Source organism: Pollachius pollachius, assembly GCF_949987615.1.
Source record: "Pollachius pollachius genome assembly, chromosome: 1".
NCBI lineage: Eukaryota > Metazoa > Chordata > Actinopteri > Gadiformes > Gadidae > Pollachius > Pollachius pollachius.
The window spans coordinates 40,939,524-40,957,216 of NC_136934.1; the positions used below are offsets into that span (position 1 = coordinate 40,939,524).

Consider the following 17,693-nt stretch of genomic DNA (forward strand, 5'->3'; position numbering starts at 1 on the left):
TATAATGTAGGCTACTTGTCCTCGTCCACATGGTGAGAGCAAGATGTAGTACTAAAGGATTTATGAAACTATTTTGAAAAAAGTTTCAGTGCTCTTGACTATGAACAGGAACAGCTTGTCCTGCCATACTCATTAGTGTGGATGAGATGCGTCCCCCTGGTGTGTTTAGGCATACCACTTGCATTAATGGTCATATCTCCTGTTTGGATTAAAAAAAAAAGTTTGTGAAAGTTGTGTTTTTGTCAGTCTGTGTTTATTTGTCATGTTGCTCCACTGGGTAAATTCCGAATGCTATGCTCATGGCCAGTTATCCTGTGATTCAAGTCCCGGTGGTACTAGTAGGCCTATTACCATCTGGTGTCATCATTTGGTGTCTCCCAGTTCCCCCCCCCCCCCATACATCAGTCTGCAGCACCTTAAGTGTGGTAAGAACTCAAGTATTGGCCATGAATTGCAATAGAAAGTAATTAGTCACCCTCTGCTAATGCAATAAGCAGTTAAGGTATGTTTTGATTCCCTCTCATTTGTTACGACTAAGCCAAATATATCTGCAACTATACCCCTTGTTTATCCTCACATCCACCCAGTTCCTTTTGTGTGAACGTAATATCAATTAATTCAAACGTAAGGGAAATCTTAACGCCCGGTATCATGTGGCTGGAGAATGCAGAGAATGATTGAATTCCGTGAGGAGGCCAGGAACGATCAGGTCTCGCCTGCCGTTATGCAATCGGCCTCATTCTCTGCGCGCAACGAGACGTCTGCTGGGAGGAGGAGGAGAAGGAAAGGTGGGGGGTGGAAACCACAATCATCTGGATGGGGAGAGAGAGAAAAATATGTATTTATATATAAAAAATATATTTTTGAAGAGACTAAACTATCACATCGGAGCAAGCAGCCGAACCGTGACAATAGGCCAAATGAGATCAGACTCGCCACATAAAACAGATGGAGCAACGTGGAACTGGGCCCTCGTGCAATATCTGTAAATGAATCTCTTTACACTGCGACGCTTGACATGCTATATTTCCTGATGGAGCGAAACATATGGAACTCATATGAACCCTGCCGTAGCCTATTATTTATATGATTATGTCATGTCTGTTTTCCCTGCTCTCTCCACCTGCTTGGCCCTCTTCTCCGTCCTCTGGGCTGAGTCTGTGGACTACTAGTCTCTGCAACCTCCTCGGCCCAATCCTCTACGACCACCGTTTTGGAGTACTCGTGTGGTGTCGTTTATCTCCAAAAAGAAGAGAGAGAGGTAGACAGTCCGAACCTTTCCCGTTAGGTCCATTACTCTGCTACTGGGCCCTGTCCTTTTTTCTGCAACAAGACATAAAGTAATCAAAAGTTGAAAGCAACACTCAAGCAGGCACTTAGCAAAAAGAAAAGCTATTATGATAAAACATTCATATAGGCCAGCGTGCAGCAGACAGGTAATCTTCGGAGATTATACTGTTGTCTTTGCGGTTAGTTTCAGTATACAGTGGCTTGGGCAGAGTTGTAGATGAATGCTCTTAACGATGTGCCCTCTGACCCTGACGTCCACATATTCATATGACTAGAAGGACCGATAGGGATCGTATTCATTCTCACACATGCACACGGACACCACTCACATACACACACACATACACATACAAACACATACCATTAATCCGTCAATACACACTTAAACAACACACACAGACACACACACATACAGAAAATTTCACTAGAGTTTTTGCCAGAGAAGGAAATTCCTCCATGTTTTCAAGGGATCTAAAATTTTGGGAAACGTCCGAGTTGGCTTTCAGCCAATCAACTGCAGACTTCGGCCTGAAGGCCAGACTGCAGGAATTAAAGTCAGTGATGGACTGCCAAACCTTTTGTACAGACAGAAGGCATTTGGCTTATCTACGTTGGCTGATAACTTTTCTGATATCAGCTAATTTCAACTATATTATATTTCGTTTTATGAAGTTTTAAAGTTCTCTTTATTGTGGTGCTGGACAGTACTAACAACAATTAATCGCTAAAATAAGCTTATAAACATGTAATACATGTAAACTTTCAGGGAATAATTACTGCAGAATTACTAACATTCAATGTTTAAATCGCTGCTGTCGGTAAGTCTGCTCCCTGGCGGTTTGTCCAGGGGTCACCCTGAGGTCACTGTTGGTATCCATTAGTGCTACTATTTAGAGTACTATTCCTTTAAGGGGAGTGATTGGCCAGCAACGGCAAGAATCATTACCTTTGCTCGCCCCCTCCCTGCCAGCAGTCAATAATGAGGGATCATTAAAATGAATAGATGGACATTCCCCTTTTTCTCCGGATCCTTATTGCAAAATCAGTGTCAAGGGAAATGAAGATTGAGCATGAAGAAGGCGTCTAAAAGCCTCACAGTGATTGTCATGAACTCATCTTCAGTGCCAGTCTCCTTTATCTACCGTAAGAGAGTGCACCTGCCCTGAACTCCTGGCCCAGGCCGAGTGCTTTCATCCCATTAAGGGCCTTCCCTAATGTGCTATGCTGCAGCCTTCCTTAACGTAAACATTGTGCATATGTACATCAACATTAAGAGCAAACCAATGGCCTCCTCCCTCAAGCCAAGTGATAGTTGAACACGCTTTTATGAAGGGAGGAGACCAGGAGAGAGAGATAGAGAGAAAGAGGAGGCAGGAGTGGTGGGGGTCAGGGAGGAGCTCCCATGTTGCGATCACATAGAAGGACAATTCTCACTATGCCGTCCTTTCTTAAACTCAAACATATGCCGCCGCCGCCAAATTTGATAAACCCTTGCGCAACATTTCACGCATCGCAGGAGACAGAAAATTGTGAATCAAGCTGAATGATTACAGATGGAGAATAAAAGAGCACAACATTTTCCAGACGCATCTGGATGTCTTTGCAAAGGCCTTTTAAAACAGTGGTGTGTGTGTGTCTGTGTGTCTGTGACCGCAGACCAGCGATGTGACCAGTGTGTCGTTTGACCGTCTGTGTCGTCTTTGTTGGGTGGATGGAGCAATTAAACGGAGATGAAACGGGTACCTTTTGCATCTGTGGACTCTCACCTCCCGACCCACATACCCAAACTTAGAACACACACACACACACACACACACACACACACACACACACACACACACACACACACACACACACACACACACACTCACACACACACACACACAAACACACACACATAAACACCCGACATGCATCCACAGATGTGCGCACACAAACACACACACTGTTCCCGTTCATTTGAACTACCATTAACAGAGTGTTGATCATTGTTGATTCTTAGTTAATTGTGTGTTTCTAAATACTTTCATTTATAAACAATCACTCAAAAGCAAGTCAAAATAAAAGGGCGAAGGCTGCACATACTCGCCGTCGGACAAGAGAGCGACGGCACATGTGAAGAAGGAACAGACAGGTCCCGGCGCATGGTCAAACAATTATCCCTTCAAGTGTCTCTTAAAGTCAACCCCATGGCTTTTGTCAACCGGGCTGTTCCTGGCAGGCGCATATCGAGGATTTACTGGCTGCAGATGGCCGACGATGGAAGAGGGCAAAGGCCTCACGACTGTCCCTATGCAATCACTTTATAAAACGCCCAAATCAAGGGACTAGTGGGAGAACAGTAAGGGAGGTATGGAGGAAGGTGGGGGGGCGTGAGGGAAAGAGCCATAAAGACACTATAAATCCACACAGTGAAACATCCAAGCCATGCCCTTTGCCGTGTGCAGGAGGAAGCTCCCGGACGCCCAGTGGGAGAGGGAACGGCACGTGCTTCTGTCATTAGGATCTGGGGGGACTTTTTACTTGTTTCACTCATATTCATCCTTTTCCTTTTGTTCTTCTCGCGACTCTTCTACCTTTTGGCAGATCCATTTCTCTGTGGCCTTCCTAGCGAGCATGCTGGACAGACAAACCAAGTCTGTAAAATAGCTTTTGGCGTTCCCATTTGTTTTTCCATTGATGCGCTCTGTTGTTTCCCCCCCCCCCCCCCCCAACCTAGTAATCCTGATTTCTGGGCAGAGTGAGAGAGGGAGTGAGAGAGGTAGACTCCCAATGGAAAGCATAGCGTTGAGCCATCGAGGCCTACGCCGTGTCAAAGGGTACGGCTTTGACGGAGGTGAGGACGGAGGGTGCCAGGAAAAAGGGGTGTGACTGCATCTGTAAATAGCAGGGTTATTTTTGGCTGTGGCGGGGGGGAGCACTGCCTAGGCCTGCCTTCTGTCGCTATGGCGATAGGCGATTTGGAACTTTGCTGGGTGGAAAAAAGTGTGCAGGACCGGGCAGGTGGTACACAGGAGGGCTGCCTATCTCCCATGGTGAGGAGCACGAGTGCGGCTCTCTCCCGACCGCCCCAAATACTAACAAGGCTCGCTGGAAAACCCACAACCCTCTCTACCTGTCACAACACATGGTGGCAAGCCTCCATTGAAAACACAACAGGGCTTTGTGTGGGATTTATAATAGAAATGTAATAATGATGACGATAATCCATATCCTTCATACAAATATTTTGGGCACAATGACTAGAGAAAGAATGCCTGAAAAACAGGAAGATATAAAAAGAATGAATCTTATTTTTTAATTCAAATGCATTGGTTATCTATTCATAAGACCCTCTCTCCAAAGTATATGATGTCTCCTTGTAAAATCAGATCAGATCATTACAATTTTCTATATTACACTGGGTGCTGTGTCAAAGTCCATATTTTATTTCATTGATTTTCTTTATTAAGACTATGCTTAGGCTTGACCACATGAGCACAATATTTAGTAATTCAGAATCTATAAAAGTAAAAAAATGACCACGGAAAAGGCTAATATAGTCATCAAGATGTTGATTATTAATGAATTGGTAAAAAAAATGTGGATGCAAATGAAGAACGTCAACAATTGAAGTACTTAAAACACAGTTTTATTTTTCATAAATATTACTTTTTCAAAGACACATGGTTCACGTAGTGCCTACATATAAAAAAAGAGATGCTATAGTATCGAAGCTGAGAAAGAACAATAAGGCACACAATAAAAACAGTATACATACAATTTAGCCATGCTGATATTTATATGTTTCAAATGTATTAGGAAGCTATATGGTTAGCTATTGTCAGCTAAATGATCCCCACATTTTAAATGTGTGCATGCTCAAAGAAAGACAACTAAACACGTTACTTACATTGAAAATAGGAGAGCTCTTTGGAAGAAATGTTTGATTAGTTCAATTGAGCTTTTTACTTGTTACATTGAAAGTGAATAAATCTCAAATATTTGGTCTTGAAAAGAATGTTAAAGTGCAGGTTTATTCATCTTCCACGGTAATTTACTAAGCATTGCTAGACTCTCAGGGAATTAAGTAACAAATACCACATCGGCAGTTTTTATTTCATAAAAAAAAAAACTTTTGATATGAACAGTTCAGTTATTGCCCATTATAAGAAGAATTTGTCTCAACTTCACAGATTTATCATACAAAAATTAAAAAAACACACAATGCCTCAAAGTTATTGATGGACATTTGTTACCTAAAATCCTGCAGTGCAAGGGATATTAAAATACATTTTGAGGAGCACTCTCAAAGAAATTGAAAAACATTATGCATAACATAACTTTTGGATAGCTGCATCCTCATAAGATTTTGTTGGTCAACTGTTGATAGATATGTACAATTGTTTAGGATTGTCTAAAGTATTTCTATGTCTTATTTATAGTGAAGTGGAAGACTAGGGCAGGGCAATAGAAATAGGCACAGAGGTGAAAAGTGTAAAAATAAAAATGAATAGCAGAGAGATAAAATAGCATTGACACAAACACCAAAAGCTAAATATAAAACTGCATAATATAAGAATAAGGCATATGTAAGTACATTTCAGATATATGATTATACAAAAACATACATGACATTCAGTATATTGAAAATTACATTGGATAATAATATTAAAACAAAGGAAAAAAATACATTAATAAGCTTTTCAAATATTCCCTACATATTTCCCCGCCTTTGTTTTTTTCCCTGTAAACAAATTATTGAAATGACAATATTTCACATGGATACAACCAAAGGAGGGCTATTACGATAGATAACAAACGATTGCATTGAGTTGTGTTTGCAGATTTTTGTTGCAACAAAATATTCTTTTTATAAGGCACCACTTGGAATGGTATGGTTGGACTGCACAGGCAAATAAACCAAAACTGAGACTCACAAAACAGATTTCCCGCTATTGTATTCCATGCATTAGCATACGTATAACGGAAAACGTCATTTGTTGAGATTGTCATTTTACTCTATTTTTGTATATTCAGACTGAGCTTGTTTTGGTCCAGTAAGGAGTGCTTGTTGTGGATTAAGGCATGTGTCGTCATACGTTTCTGAACCTGAAATGACACGAGTTTTAAAACATTCACCTGCAATCCCTGGTCAAGGGATGTTACCCGGACTGAGTTCTGTGGAGCTGATGGTCATTGCGGTCACGTGAAAGATGTTCTTCGATAATTTCTTTCTTCTTGTTTCTTTTTCTTCATGGAGAGGATGCTGTGAGGCAGTGTTTTGAGGAGGAGTGAGATCTCAGCCTGCTGGGCACAGTGCTGCCTCTGGACGTCTGGACGTCTATGCGTGAGCATGCACTGAGATGCAGGAGAGGTCGTTTCTGATGATCTCGTTAACTGTTGGGACGAAACACAAAGCACAGACAGTAGAGAATTATTGAAATGCCATTTAACGATTGTGGCGGTCTTAGAAATTTCCAATATGTTGATGGGGGAGACACTGGTACATCTCCCGTCGTGTGGATGCAATACAGAAGATGACCAAGCGGATTTCAGGCCTGACACAGATTGTACAAACAGATGATATAGGTAGAGAGGGGTCTTTATGAAAGTACTCTACTCCCTCAATAAAGGTAGATACAGTGGTCAATATGTTTCTCCTCGAAGAAAAGACAGGGTTAGGGACAGACAGACAGACAGGCCGACAGACAGACACACATGATACACAAGAGTGCATCATGCAGATGTATCACTCGTATTCCTGCACCAGTTCCTGTGCCCGCTCCTTTCCCACCCTCGGCCAGATAGTGAGCACTACAAGCCCCTCCCCCCAACACACACACACACACACACACACACACACACACACGCACACACACAGACACACCACCACCACTACCCCCCACCCCCACTGCCACTGCCTCTATCTGCCGTGTGTTTTTTGGCGTAAGGGAGGGAAACAACCGTGAAGATGGCCAGCGGGCTCCTGGCCGCGAGAGCTGCTACGAACAAGAGACTGCGCAGGCATAGTGGAGCCAGCGATGAAGCACTCACAGTCCGACCCCCTGCTGCTCTCGTGCACACAGTGGAGACGAGGAGGACATGGAGAGGAAGCCCGCCCTGTGGGAAGCCCTCATCGCTGGGCCAGAAGTCCCCCTTCAGACCCCCCACATGACCAGAATTTACAACGAGTGAAAAGTAAAGTCCAAATAGGTTGAGAGAGCTGAAGGGGAATGAGCTCCTGAGTGGTTGTGTTAGGGCTTGTGAATCAATGTGAGGAATTATGGAGCGCAGGCAGAGGGTGATGACGGGAGCACCACAGGTACATCCGTTTACCAACGACGCTGTACAATGGCACACTTGTACACAAACAAACACAGAAGCACGCACTTACACACACACACACACACTCATAAACACGTTTGGAGACTTGTGAATATAAACAGGTGGGTCGGGCCCACCTCCCCTGAACAGAAAGGTCCTATTGGAAACAGTCAAGCTGAGCCAAAACTGCTGGCTGTTGTGCACAGTTCCGCCGTGGGCTACACAGGCATTTACATGCCGAGCCTATTTTTAGATGCGCGTACAGAGGGTACAGCAGGCATAAAATTCATAGTTGGAATGATATGATCCATCTTTAATGACAGAGTGGCTCTTCTTTGTGTTGGAGGTGAAGCAAGACGAAGCTCCATATGCCGTTTTACAACGAAGGGGAAACCCAACACTGGGCGGCCGTATGCCACAAATGTACTTTTCTTTTTTGTTTTGGAGGGAAAGTGGGTCGTTACTTCTTGTGTGAAACATGTCACCATCTCTTACGCCCACACACATTAACCACAGCGGGTGTACTCACGCTTTATCAACTAATTCTTTCCGCTTTGTGTTTTAGTTTTTTTGTGAATTTTCCATTCTCTACAAACCAGTGAGAAGCGAGAAAGAACACACTTATTGAAAACTGGGCCTCATGTTTTTCTTTCATTATATGTTTGCATCCTGTTGTTGGCAGAAGGGGGGTTGAGAGAAAGAGGATGCGGTTTGAAATGTATGGCACCACAACATGCAGCTATTTATAGAGACTCGACAGGTTGTGTCGTGTTAACCGTTTGGTGTCCCACACACAGTGTCACTGGAGGGGAATCACCTGAATGACTGATGTGTAAAAACACAAGCCTACAACAAATGGAAAATGGAGTGACGGATGTAATGTATTCGATTAAATTGGCCAGGGTTGTTTTGATTTTCTTTTATTTGAATCAATGTTCAAAATATATTGGAAAACGGTACACCAAAACCATATCAAATGAATCTGTTTGTATTTAAGGGGACATATTATGAGAACAACACCTTTCCTGGGATTTGGGGTGCTGTTTTGGGTCTCCGGTGCTCCTACACGCATACAAACTTTGAAAAAAGTTTGCATGCGTGTATGCGCAGGAAGGGGGCAAATTTGAATATTACCTCCCACTTCCCCACCCCCCTCCAATCAGAGCATAGCTAAGATTTTGTGGACCAGCGGACGAGTGCTGGGTGGAGATGTGACTGCCTGGCAGGGAGCCCGGCGGAGCTGCTGGACTGCCGCCGAAGCTCTGGCGGTAGTCCTGCAGCTCCGGCAGAGGAGCTTCAGCAGCAGTCCAGCAGCTCCGGCGGGGGGAGATCGGTGGCAGTCCGGCAGCTCCGGTGGAGAAAGGGATTGTAATCCCGGAGCTGAGCTGCCGGACTGCCGCCGATCTCCCCTCGATCTCCCCTGCCGGACTGCCGCCAGAGCTTCTGCGGCAGTCCGGCAGCTCCGGCAGGGAGAGCTCGGCAACAGTCCGGCAGCTGAGTACAATCCCTTTCTCCTACATGTCGCGGTTCATTATGGACTTCAAAGAGTCAAGGACAAAGTTCCTTTCCCCCAATTCTTCTCAACCATTGCCGAGATAACCCCCACTACGAGTCTTTACTTGTTGTGGAAGTACCAGAGACGTCAGACGCAGTCTATATGATTCATAATATCATCTGAGGCGCACATAGCTTTTGGCTGTGATATTAGATATAATATTATATAAATACCTATATATTATATATTATTATTATTATTATTATTATTATTATTATTATTATTATTATATTATATTATATTATATTATATTATATAGATATAGAGCTCCGGGAGTCCGCAAACGGCAACAATCACTTCTCCTCCATGCTGTGTTTCCCTCTCACAGCTTATTGGTCAATGGGCAGCAGTTCATTTGCATTAAAGCTACAGGCACCAGAAACAGTGCATTCTGAAGGGATTGAAACAGAGGAGAAAAGCGGTAGGCAAGATTTTCTTTCGTAAAAGCTATTTCCAGCAAACAGCTTCAAAAACATGTTTTCTGGAACTCATATACTATGTTTACTTGTTGGGAAAACACCATAATATGTCTCCTTTAAGTATTAAATCCAAAGGGCACAGTGGACAGCATTGAGAGACGGATAGTTTTTATGTCTTAGATAGCTGTTCTTGTCAAATGGGAAATGAAGCACCTCTATAATTTGTATTAGTTCTACACTGTTAAAAACATTTGTTGTAGTAGTGGTAGCCAGTTATGTCAACAATGCTCCGGTCCTCACAGAAAACACTCCACTCAATAACAAAGCCATACTCAGTCCAGGAGTTGACCCATAATGACAGTCACTTTCTCTAAGGGGAAGTGTTTCATCCTCGTACGTCATTATTAAACACGCTGTCAATCACGTCCCGTGTTGCTTACTTCGTTTAAGTTTTCCTTAATGGAAAGTTGGCAACACGGATGATATCATAGCATGAATAAACTGGAAAAAAAAATCGGTGCAATCCTGCCACAACTACAAGCAGAAAGCTTAGAACGAAAAACAAAAAATCTGACATTCTCGATTAGCGGAGGTGCCCTGGGTGGTCATGTGACCCCGAGGGGGGACTGCTGTCACCGCGCTCTGGGAATGATCTATTTCAGCCAGGTGGGAGAGTGACAGAGGGAAACGAGGTCATACCGCAGCCGGCCAATGCCAGCCCACGATACGTCCTTGCCACTCGGACTACAAACACCTTTTTGTGAAGGCCCAAGGTGAGCGATCTGGTGGGTTGGTACCACGTGCTTACCTGTTAAGGGCTCAGCTGCTTCACCGGTGCTTAAGGAACCAGAAGCTCCTTTTAAAAGAGGGGGTGTTGTAGAAGACGCTCATGTAATAAACCTCCATTTCACCAATGAGCGGTTTGGGAGCGGAGCTATAGCAGAGCGAGAGTGAAATGTTAATGTTAGCAGTGCGCCAACGAAAAGCTTTTAGGCCAACGACAAGCTTTACAGGCAGACAGAGACAAACAGTAGATAAAGCCCCAAACTGTAGACATCACAGCCAATAGCCAACAGGGTTGTTGTGCCTCTCTCTTCTTAAGTTATCCCAGACAGGTCGTTATGACTTCATCTGGCTGCTTTCACATCTCAGCTTGGAGTGTAAACTTGACCTGGGTTGAATTAACCCTGGTGGGGTGGGGTGGGGGGGGTGGGGGTGGGGGGGGGTGGGGGTGGGGGGGGGGGGGGAAGGTCGATAAGAGCCGGGCATCCTCCGAGCACAGGGGCCGCCCTGTGGTTTGGGCAGACGGCACAGAGCTCCACCGAGGGGCCCCCGAGGATCAGCCGTGCTGGGGTTCCTTCCCTGGGTAACCCGACCCACCGTCCTATCACGGCCTGACTGGCAATGCCCCCCATCCCCCCACCATACCTATCACCGCATCCCCCCCCCCCCTTCTTGCTCGGCCTCCCAACTCTCCAATCAGGACCCCTGAACTTCCCGGTTGAACCAAGGCTTCCTGCCAGGGACCCTTTGGTTCGGCCTGCTATAGAAAGTGGAGCAGTTTCCTGACTTCTTCACTCTCACTTTCTTTTTTGCTTGACAAATAAACCCTCGGTGGCAGTGGGTCGCCGGCTGGGTTGGGGGGGGGGGGGGGGGGGGGGGGGGGGGGGGGGGGGGGGGGGGGGGGGGGGGTGACCCCAAGTGTTGCAGCAGTGTGAGACGCTTCCTACATTTCCACTACCACTTCTCTTGAACCTTTGTGGCGGTTGTGAGAAAGTGGACCCCTGGTTTCCTGCCATTGTGTGTGTTGGGGTGGGGGGGTGGGGGAGAAACTCTTGGTTACCCGACGAAGTGTAAGGAAGTCGGCAGTCACAGTGATCTGCTCTCATCACAGACCTAACAATTACACGAGATCTGGGCAGGAACTCACACGCATGCAACGCAGAGAGAGAAATACATAAACCATCAAGGGCTTTCCATCCCTGTGTGATCCGACACACTGGAATACACAGCATGCATAAGCACAGGGACACACACAGACACTCACACAGACACAAACACACAAAGACACACAAACCTGCAACACAAACACTGACAAAAAGCACACACACACACACACACACACACACACACACACACACACTGGTTAATGTTAAAACGCTTGTCGCTTCAATCCGGCATGCTTGTGAAATTGGTAATGCAACTATCTTACCTAACCAACTTCACGTTGTGTAGCTGCTGGAGACAGACAATTGAATTTCCTGGTACATATTACTTATGTTTCCCCACTATATCAAATCTTGTCTTGGCTGCAGCAGAAACACTTAATGGGTAATTTGCAGCCTCCCACGCCATTCTGAAATGACTGCCAGGAGAGAAGGGACAGCCTTGACGATCACAAGCTACTAACGATCAATGTCATAAATGAGGGAGAGCGAGAGAGAGAGAGAGAGGTCACAGGGTCAAGAGTTAGTGTTGGAAGAAAAACGTGAGACGGAAGGAGACAAAAAGTGAATTAAAGAAAGTTCCGAGACAGAGCATATATGAGTATATGGCAGAAAGTAAAAGTTACAAGAAATATTTGATAATAAATAAATATGAAGATGATGACCAGCATGACAGACGGACAGAGAGAAAGACACCATTTTTTTTAACTGTTATTACCGTGGACACAAACACACATGGGAAGAGACAGTGTCCCGTTAATCCCTCATCCCTACAGAGCACTTCGTAAATTCATCCCTGGGCCTGCAGGTAGACACCACCTAATCCATCGCCGAGCTCCCTTTGGGCCTAATGATGTGTTGATACACACACAGCCGGCACATTTCAGCCCCTAGAACAGACAGTGCTGATGTGCAACGCACTGGCCACACGCCCATATGATCACACTTTGTCTCCGCCATCCGATGGGGAGAACAGACCGAAAATAAACGTTGAAAAAAATGAAAATAAAAATAACAGTCAGGAATCGGTCCGATGTGAAAAAATAGTGGTTGTTCTTCTGCAGCGATGCCGCTCCATACGGTTGGGTCAGGCACTCGGATTTTACAAGCGTTGTGTGCGGCTTGGACACAGTCAACCCTCCGACCCCCCCCACTGTGCCAAGGTGAGCCGTAACACTACGACATGGTCTGATATTTACAGGCCTGGAAACAGGGAATATGATTGGAGCTGTGGGGGATCGGAAAAGTGGAAGAGGGAAGGCCTGGGACCTGCTCCACGACGAGGACTGTAGGGTTCATAGAACACAGATCCAAGATGAGAGTGGCTGTGGAGGCATAAGCTGCACCAGAGATAATGAGATGAGAAAAGGAGAACTGTGCTGCGTCAGTTTACTTATTTGAGGGTTTTTGTATATATTTGATTCCCTCTGGCTGCAGGGGAAAAAAATTAAGTACACACACACACATAATATATATATATATATATATATATATATATATATATATATATATATATATATATGTCTGCAGTATTTTATATTTATATATAAATATATATATATATATATATATATATATATATATATATATATATATATATATATATATATATATATATATATATATATATATATATATAACTATAAAATACTGCAGACCCAATAAAGTGGAATGGGCCCACCAAAGATAACAGGTTTTTATTGAAAAGCCCCAGTGGCAGCTTGCTTATTTTGGCACAGCGGCACAGAGTCCTGGAGACCTTTCATCTACGGCGCGGCTTCCTCTCTCTAATCTCTACCCTGTCTGTCTCTCTCTCTATCTATCTCTGTCTCTCTCTGTCTCTCGCCTCCTCTCACTTCCTCCCTGGCCCAGTGGGGGCAAGGGAGTGCTCACTCGAGGCCTTTCCCCAGGGAGGATAAGGGATGGAGGGGAGGGAGGAGGAGGGGGGAAGGAGGAGGTGCAATGGGGGAGGGAGGCGAGGGGAAGGGTGTTTACACGGTTAGGCCAGCTCTCTCATGCCCTCAGCGCAGGTTACTCTAGGATGAAGTCACCGCTGTACCATGCAGCTCTCTCTCTCTCTCTCTGTCTCTTTCTCTCTGTCTCTCTCTCTCTCTGTCTCTTGCTGTCTCTCTCTCTCTCTCTCTCTCTCTCTCTCTCTCTCTCTCTCTCTCTCTCTCTCTCTCTCTCTCTCTGTTGTTTATCATGAAAGTCAATTCATGATAAACAACAGAGAGATGTCTTTGAAGTCTTCTTTTGTGGGAAAATTTCATCGTCTGACTTGTGTACTTCTCTGTTACAGCCCACTGTCTTTTATTTAGAACATACCTTATTTTGTTTCAATGCACTTAACCCCTCGACTACCACAGAAAAACTACGACAAACCTGTTCCCCTTTGTTTGTTTCTTAAAGCTACGCTGCACTCTGCCCAGTTGTCTGTAGTGAAACTTCGTCATGCAGCACTTTCTTTTTTGTAGCTGCTCCAATATCGATTGTATGGTTTCATTGTTCTCCGCCTCACCTGTGAGACACTTTGGATAAAAGCATTTACTGCTCAACGTAAATGTCTCCTACAAACAAAAACAACTCCATAAAAGAATCAAGTGTACACAATGCAAATTTAAATTCAGGAGAACTTGAAAGTGGAGCAGACACTGAAGCCTGCAACCACAGCGCGTTGCCACCCACTCCAACATAGCTGGGTGATTGAGATATAAAAGGGAACAGATTAAAGCTGTTTGCGGGCCTCATTACCAGCGGGTTCATGGTAAACTAACCCAGCCATCTGATAAAAAGCGCTGTGATTGATTTAGAATTGGAAACGTATGGCTCGACCAAGGCTGACGCTGACTGCAAGATATTTCACAGGTTTCGAATGAAACGAAACAGGTTGAAACAATCATATCTCGGTAGATTATTACCATGTGAAGGAGAATGAGAGTGTACATCTGCATACAATGTGATTTATGACCTTCACATTTGTACTCAGTGTCATTTTATCAATTGTTGCTTGTCCAATATATGTGATCTTCATTTGGACCAATTCAAGATTCGGTTGGAAATTCAACAAGCATTGAAGCTAAGTATTTGTGTGAATACATACAGTGGCTGCCTGCCAATATATTGCACTCTCTTCATCTTTTGCAACATAATATTTGATAAATACAACTGTGGATTCAGAATTACGATGGCAGGCTTACCATAAACCATGGTCCATGAAGAAAAAGTGGGACGAGTTTACATTTCTGCCTCTTTTTGTTTTTTGTCTGCAGCCAGATGGTCAGTGTTTGTGTGAAAGCCCTACCTGTTGGCAGAGAGGCTTTCACGCTTCACAATAAGCCACGGCAAATGCAATGAATTGGAGTCGTAGAGTAACTAAATCTTTTCAGAAGTTCACGCTGTGCAGTAGGACTCTGTACCAATTCAACATTACCCCAAGGGTCTTTTATTCCTTCTTTCTGTCCTCCTTTCTTTCAGGCTTTCTCACTTTCTTTCTTTTTTTATTAATCTTTTTCTCTCAGTGTCTTTATTTTATTATTTCTCTGACTACAGTGACTACAGTGTAAGGTACAGTTTAATGTACAGTTCAAAAGCTAAATAAGATGGGGTTCCCTCAAGGTACCTTCTCATTCCTGACCTGGAGATGTGTCTGTGTGTGTGTGCATGTGTGTGCCCGTGTGTGTGTGTGTTTGAGAGTATTTCTGTGAAATTGTATTGTGTTCTCTACTACATCCGTCAACCCTGACAGTCCTTTGTGTTCCTAGAATGTAGACGACAGCCCTTCTTCCCCCTGGAGCCTGTAACCCCTTTACCTCCACAGTGAATTGATCACCGGCTGCCCCTTAGCCCACCGTACAACAAAACAGGTCGACACAAACAGAGTGGATGGATGGATGGATGGATGGACGGATGGATGGATTGTCTCTTGCAATATCGATATAAAACCTCAATAACACTAACCTACTAATAAACACAAACAGGATGGGATATAGATAGATATAGAATGATATTGATGGAGAGATAGAGATCAATAACACTTGATAGTCTCCTTGTAATAGAGATGTGAGATCTCAAGTAGACCAACCTACAAGTAAAAACAAACAGGGTTGAATGTAGAGCGCTACAGATGGATAGGGATGGAGAGCTGGCTATAATCCTTGATTGAGAGATGTGATTTAATAGAGATTTGAAACGTCAATGAGACTTACTTTGTTTGAATAAAGGTTAAACAAACACAAAAGACGAATAGATTCATTCAAATTCAATTAAGATATACAACTGCCCAGAGTTTTGTGGTAACCCAAAGACACTTTCAGGTCACTGACTTTGATCACTTGCTTCCTCAAAGTAAACCTATTCTTCTGTTCCAAGGCAGGTCACGGCACTTTGTTCATGATTACCAGGGAGTACGGAGGGGAAATAAACTACTGCGGTATTTATCCTTCTTCGACTTTTAAAAAAATCTCATTCAATAGCTTTGACCTGAGAAGGAAAATGTGTGTGTGTGTGTGTTTGTCCATGCATGTGGATGTGTTTGCAGGGGTGTAAATGTGTGAATGTTTGGTTTTGCATGTGTGCTTTGTCTGTGTGAATGATCTGCGCAGATGTACGCAGATGTGTGTAGGTTTGCGTTTGAGCATGTGTGCTTGTGTGTGTGAATAAGTGTGTGTTTGCGTGTGTGTGCGCACATTTCATTTCTCTGTGAGTGTAGATATGTGAAGGGGTGTGTATGTGTCTGTTTGTGTGTATGTATGTTTGTATGTGTGTGTGTGTGTATATGCGTGTGTGTGAACGACAGAAAGTGCCAGGGAAAAGCGTCCAAGACTGCATGCTACTTTCTTCCACGTCAGATTTTCCCCTCTTCCTCTGTCTGTCTGGGTCGGCCTCCCTTTCCACAGTTGACCTGCTTCTTCTGCCGCAGGGTGAATACCGCAGGACTTAAGGAAACGTCGAAAATGATCTGACCCCAACCCCTTCCTAATTCATCTCTCATCGCTGCATCTCTCTTTTCCATCTTTTCTTTCTCTTCTTTGCCATGCTAAAATGTGAAAAGCTACTTCTGAAATGCTGAAAGGGGTGACTGAATTAACCATGATCCACTGGCAGACCTGCCCGTGGATCATGATTATGAACTACAAGGATTTTATTATCAAGTGAAACCAAAGCAACCGAACAGCTCTTCATGTTTATTTCCATGGAAATTGATTTGTGTGATCGGCTGGATAATACAAACAGGGGACAATGACAATGTTGCCTGATATTGTTCCGAGTATAGCCACTGGGACTGTGATGGTGGTGCTGGAATTATATAAATATATCATCTCATTTCCTCTCGCTCATAAAAATGATCTTCATAACTCTCTCTCTCGCTCTCTCTTCATGTCTGTAGTTCTCTCTCTCTCTTATCCCCCCATCTCTTGTCTCAGTGTGCCCACAGTGAGGACAGCCGGGCTGCCAACAGAAGCAAACCTCACGGCTTCCCCCATTGCTGTTGGCCAGCGACATTGGGCCTCATTCTGTTGACATCCGTCACTAGCAGCTTCTATTTCACTGAGCTAACACATTTCATACGCTGTTATTAAACGGTCTGGATGTGCTCATGTTTACCGATGCCACAGGTATTCACCATCAGCCCAGCGCCAAACCAACCTCCCCACACATGCACACACGCGCAGACACACAGCACATACACAGACTCCAAGACATGAGGAGTGTGTGCAGGCTGAGGTTAAAGTGTAGTATGGGGAGGGGGAGGGGGGGGGAGGGGGGGGGGGGGGGGGGGGCTGCTTCCTTCAACCTAAAACCTTAGAGTTGAGTCCCTAGAACAGCAAGGCTTCTATTCTGCTGGAGTGCTCTTGGGCAACGCACTACATCTCAAATACTTTGTTCAACTTTTGATGACATACATGTGCACACACAGGCATGCACACATGCACAAACACATACACACACACTCGCGGGCGCACACACACACACACACACACACACACACACACACACACACACGCACACACACACACACACACACACTACCCTACTGCTATACTTGATAGATGGAGGATCATAGAATAGTCGGTAAAGCAGATAGAGTTATATAGGTCTTATATCATTTTCATTATGAAGATATGAACTAGAAGAGTTTCGGATTAGTTTGTTGGACGGGGGTAGCAATCGAACACA

General features: G+C 44.4%; 1 protein-coding gene across 1 annotated transcript in view; it reads right to left on the reverse strand.

Annotated features, from left to right (window-relative positions):
- Positions 1-6,613: 6,613 nt before the first annotated feature.
- LOC307073125 (nuclear factor of activated T-cells, cytoplasmic 1-like) overlaps positions 6,614-17,693 on the reverse strand; it is a gene marked incomplete at its 3' end in the record, with an annotated part of 56,178 nt that continues 45,098 nt past the window's right edge. The window contains exon 10 of the mRNA XM_079732828.1: positions 6,614-6,669. Within this exon, the coding sequence (XP_079588954.1) occupies positions 6,614-6,669 (56 nt within the window). The remainder of the gene's footprint in view (positions 6,670-17,693) is intronic.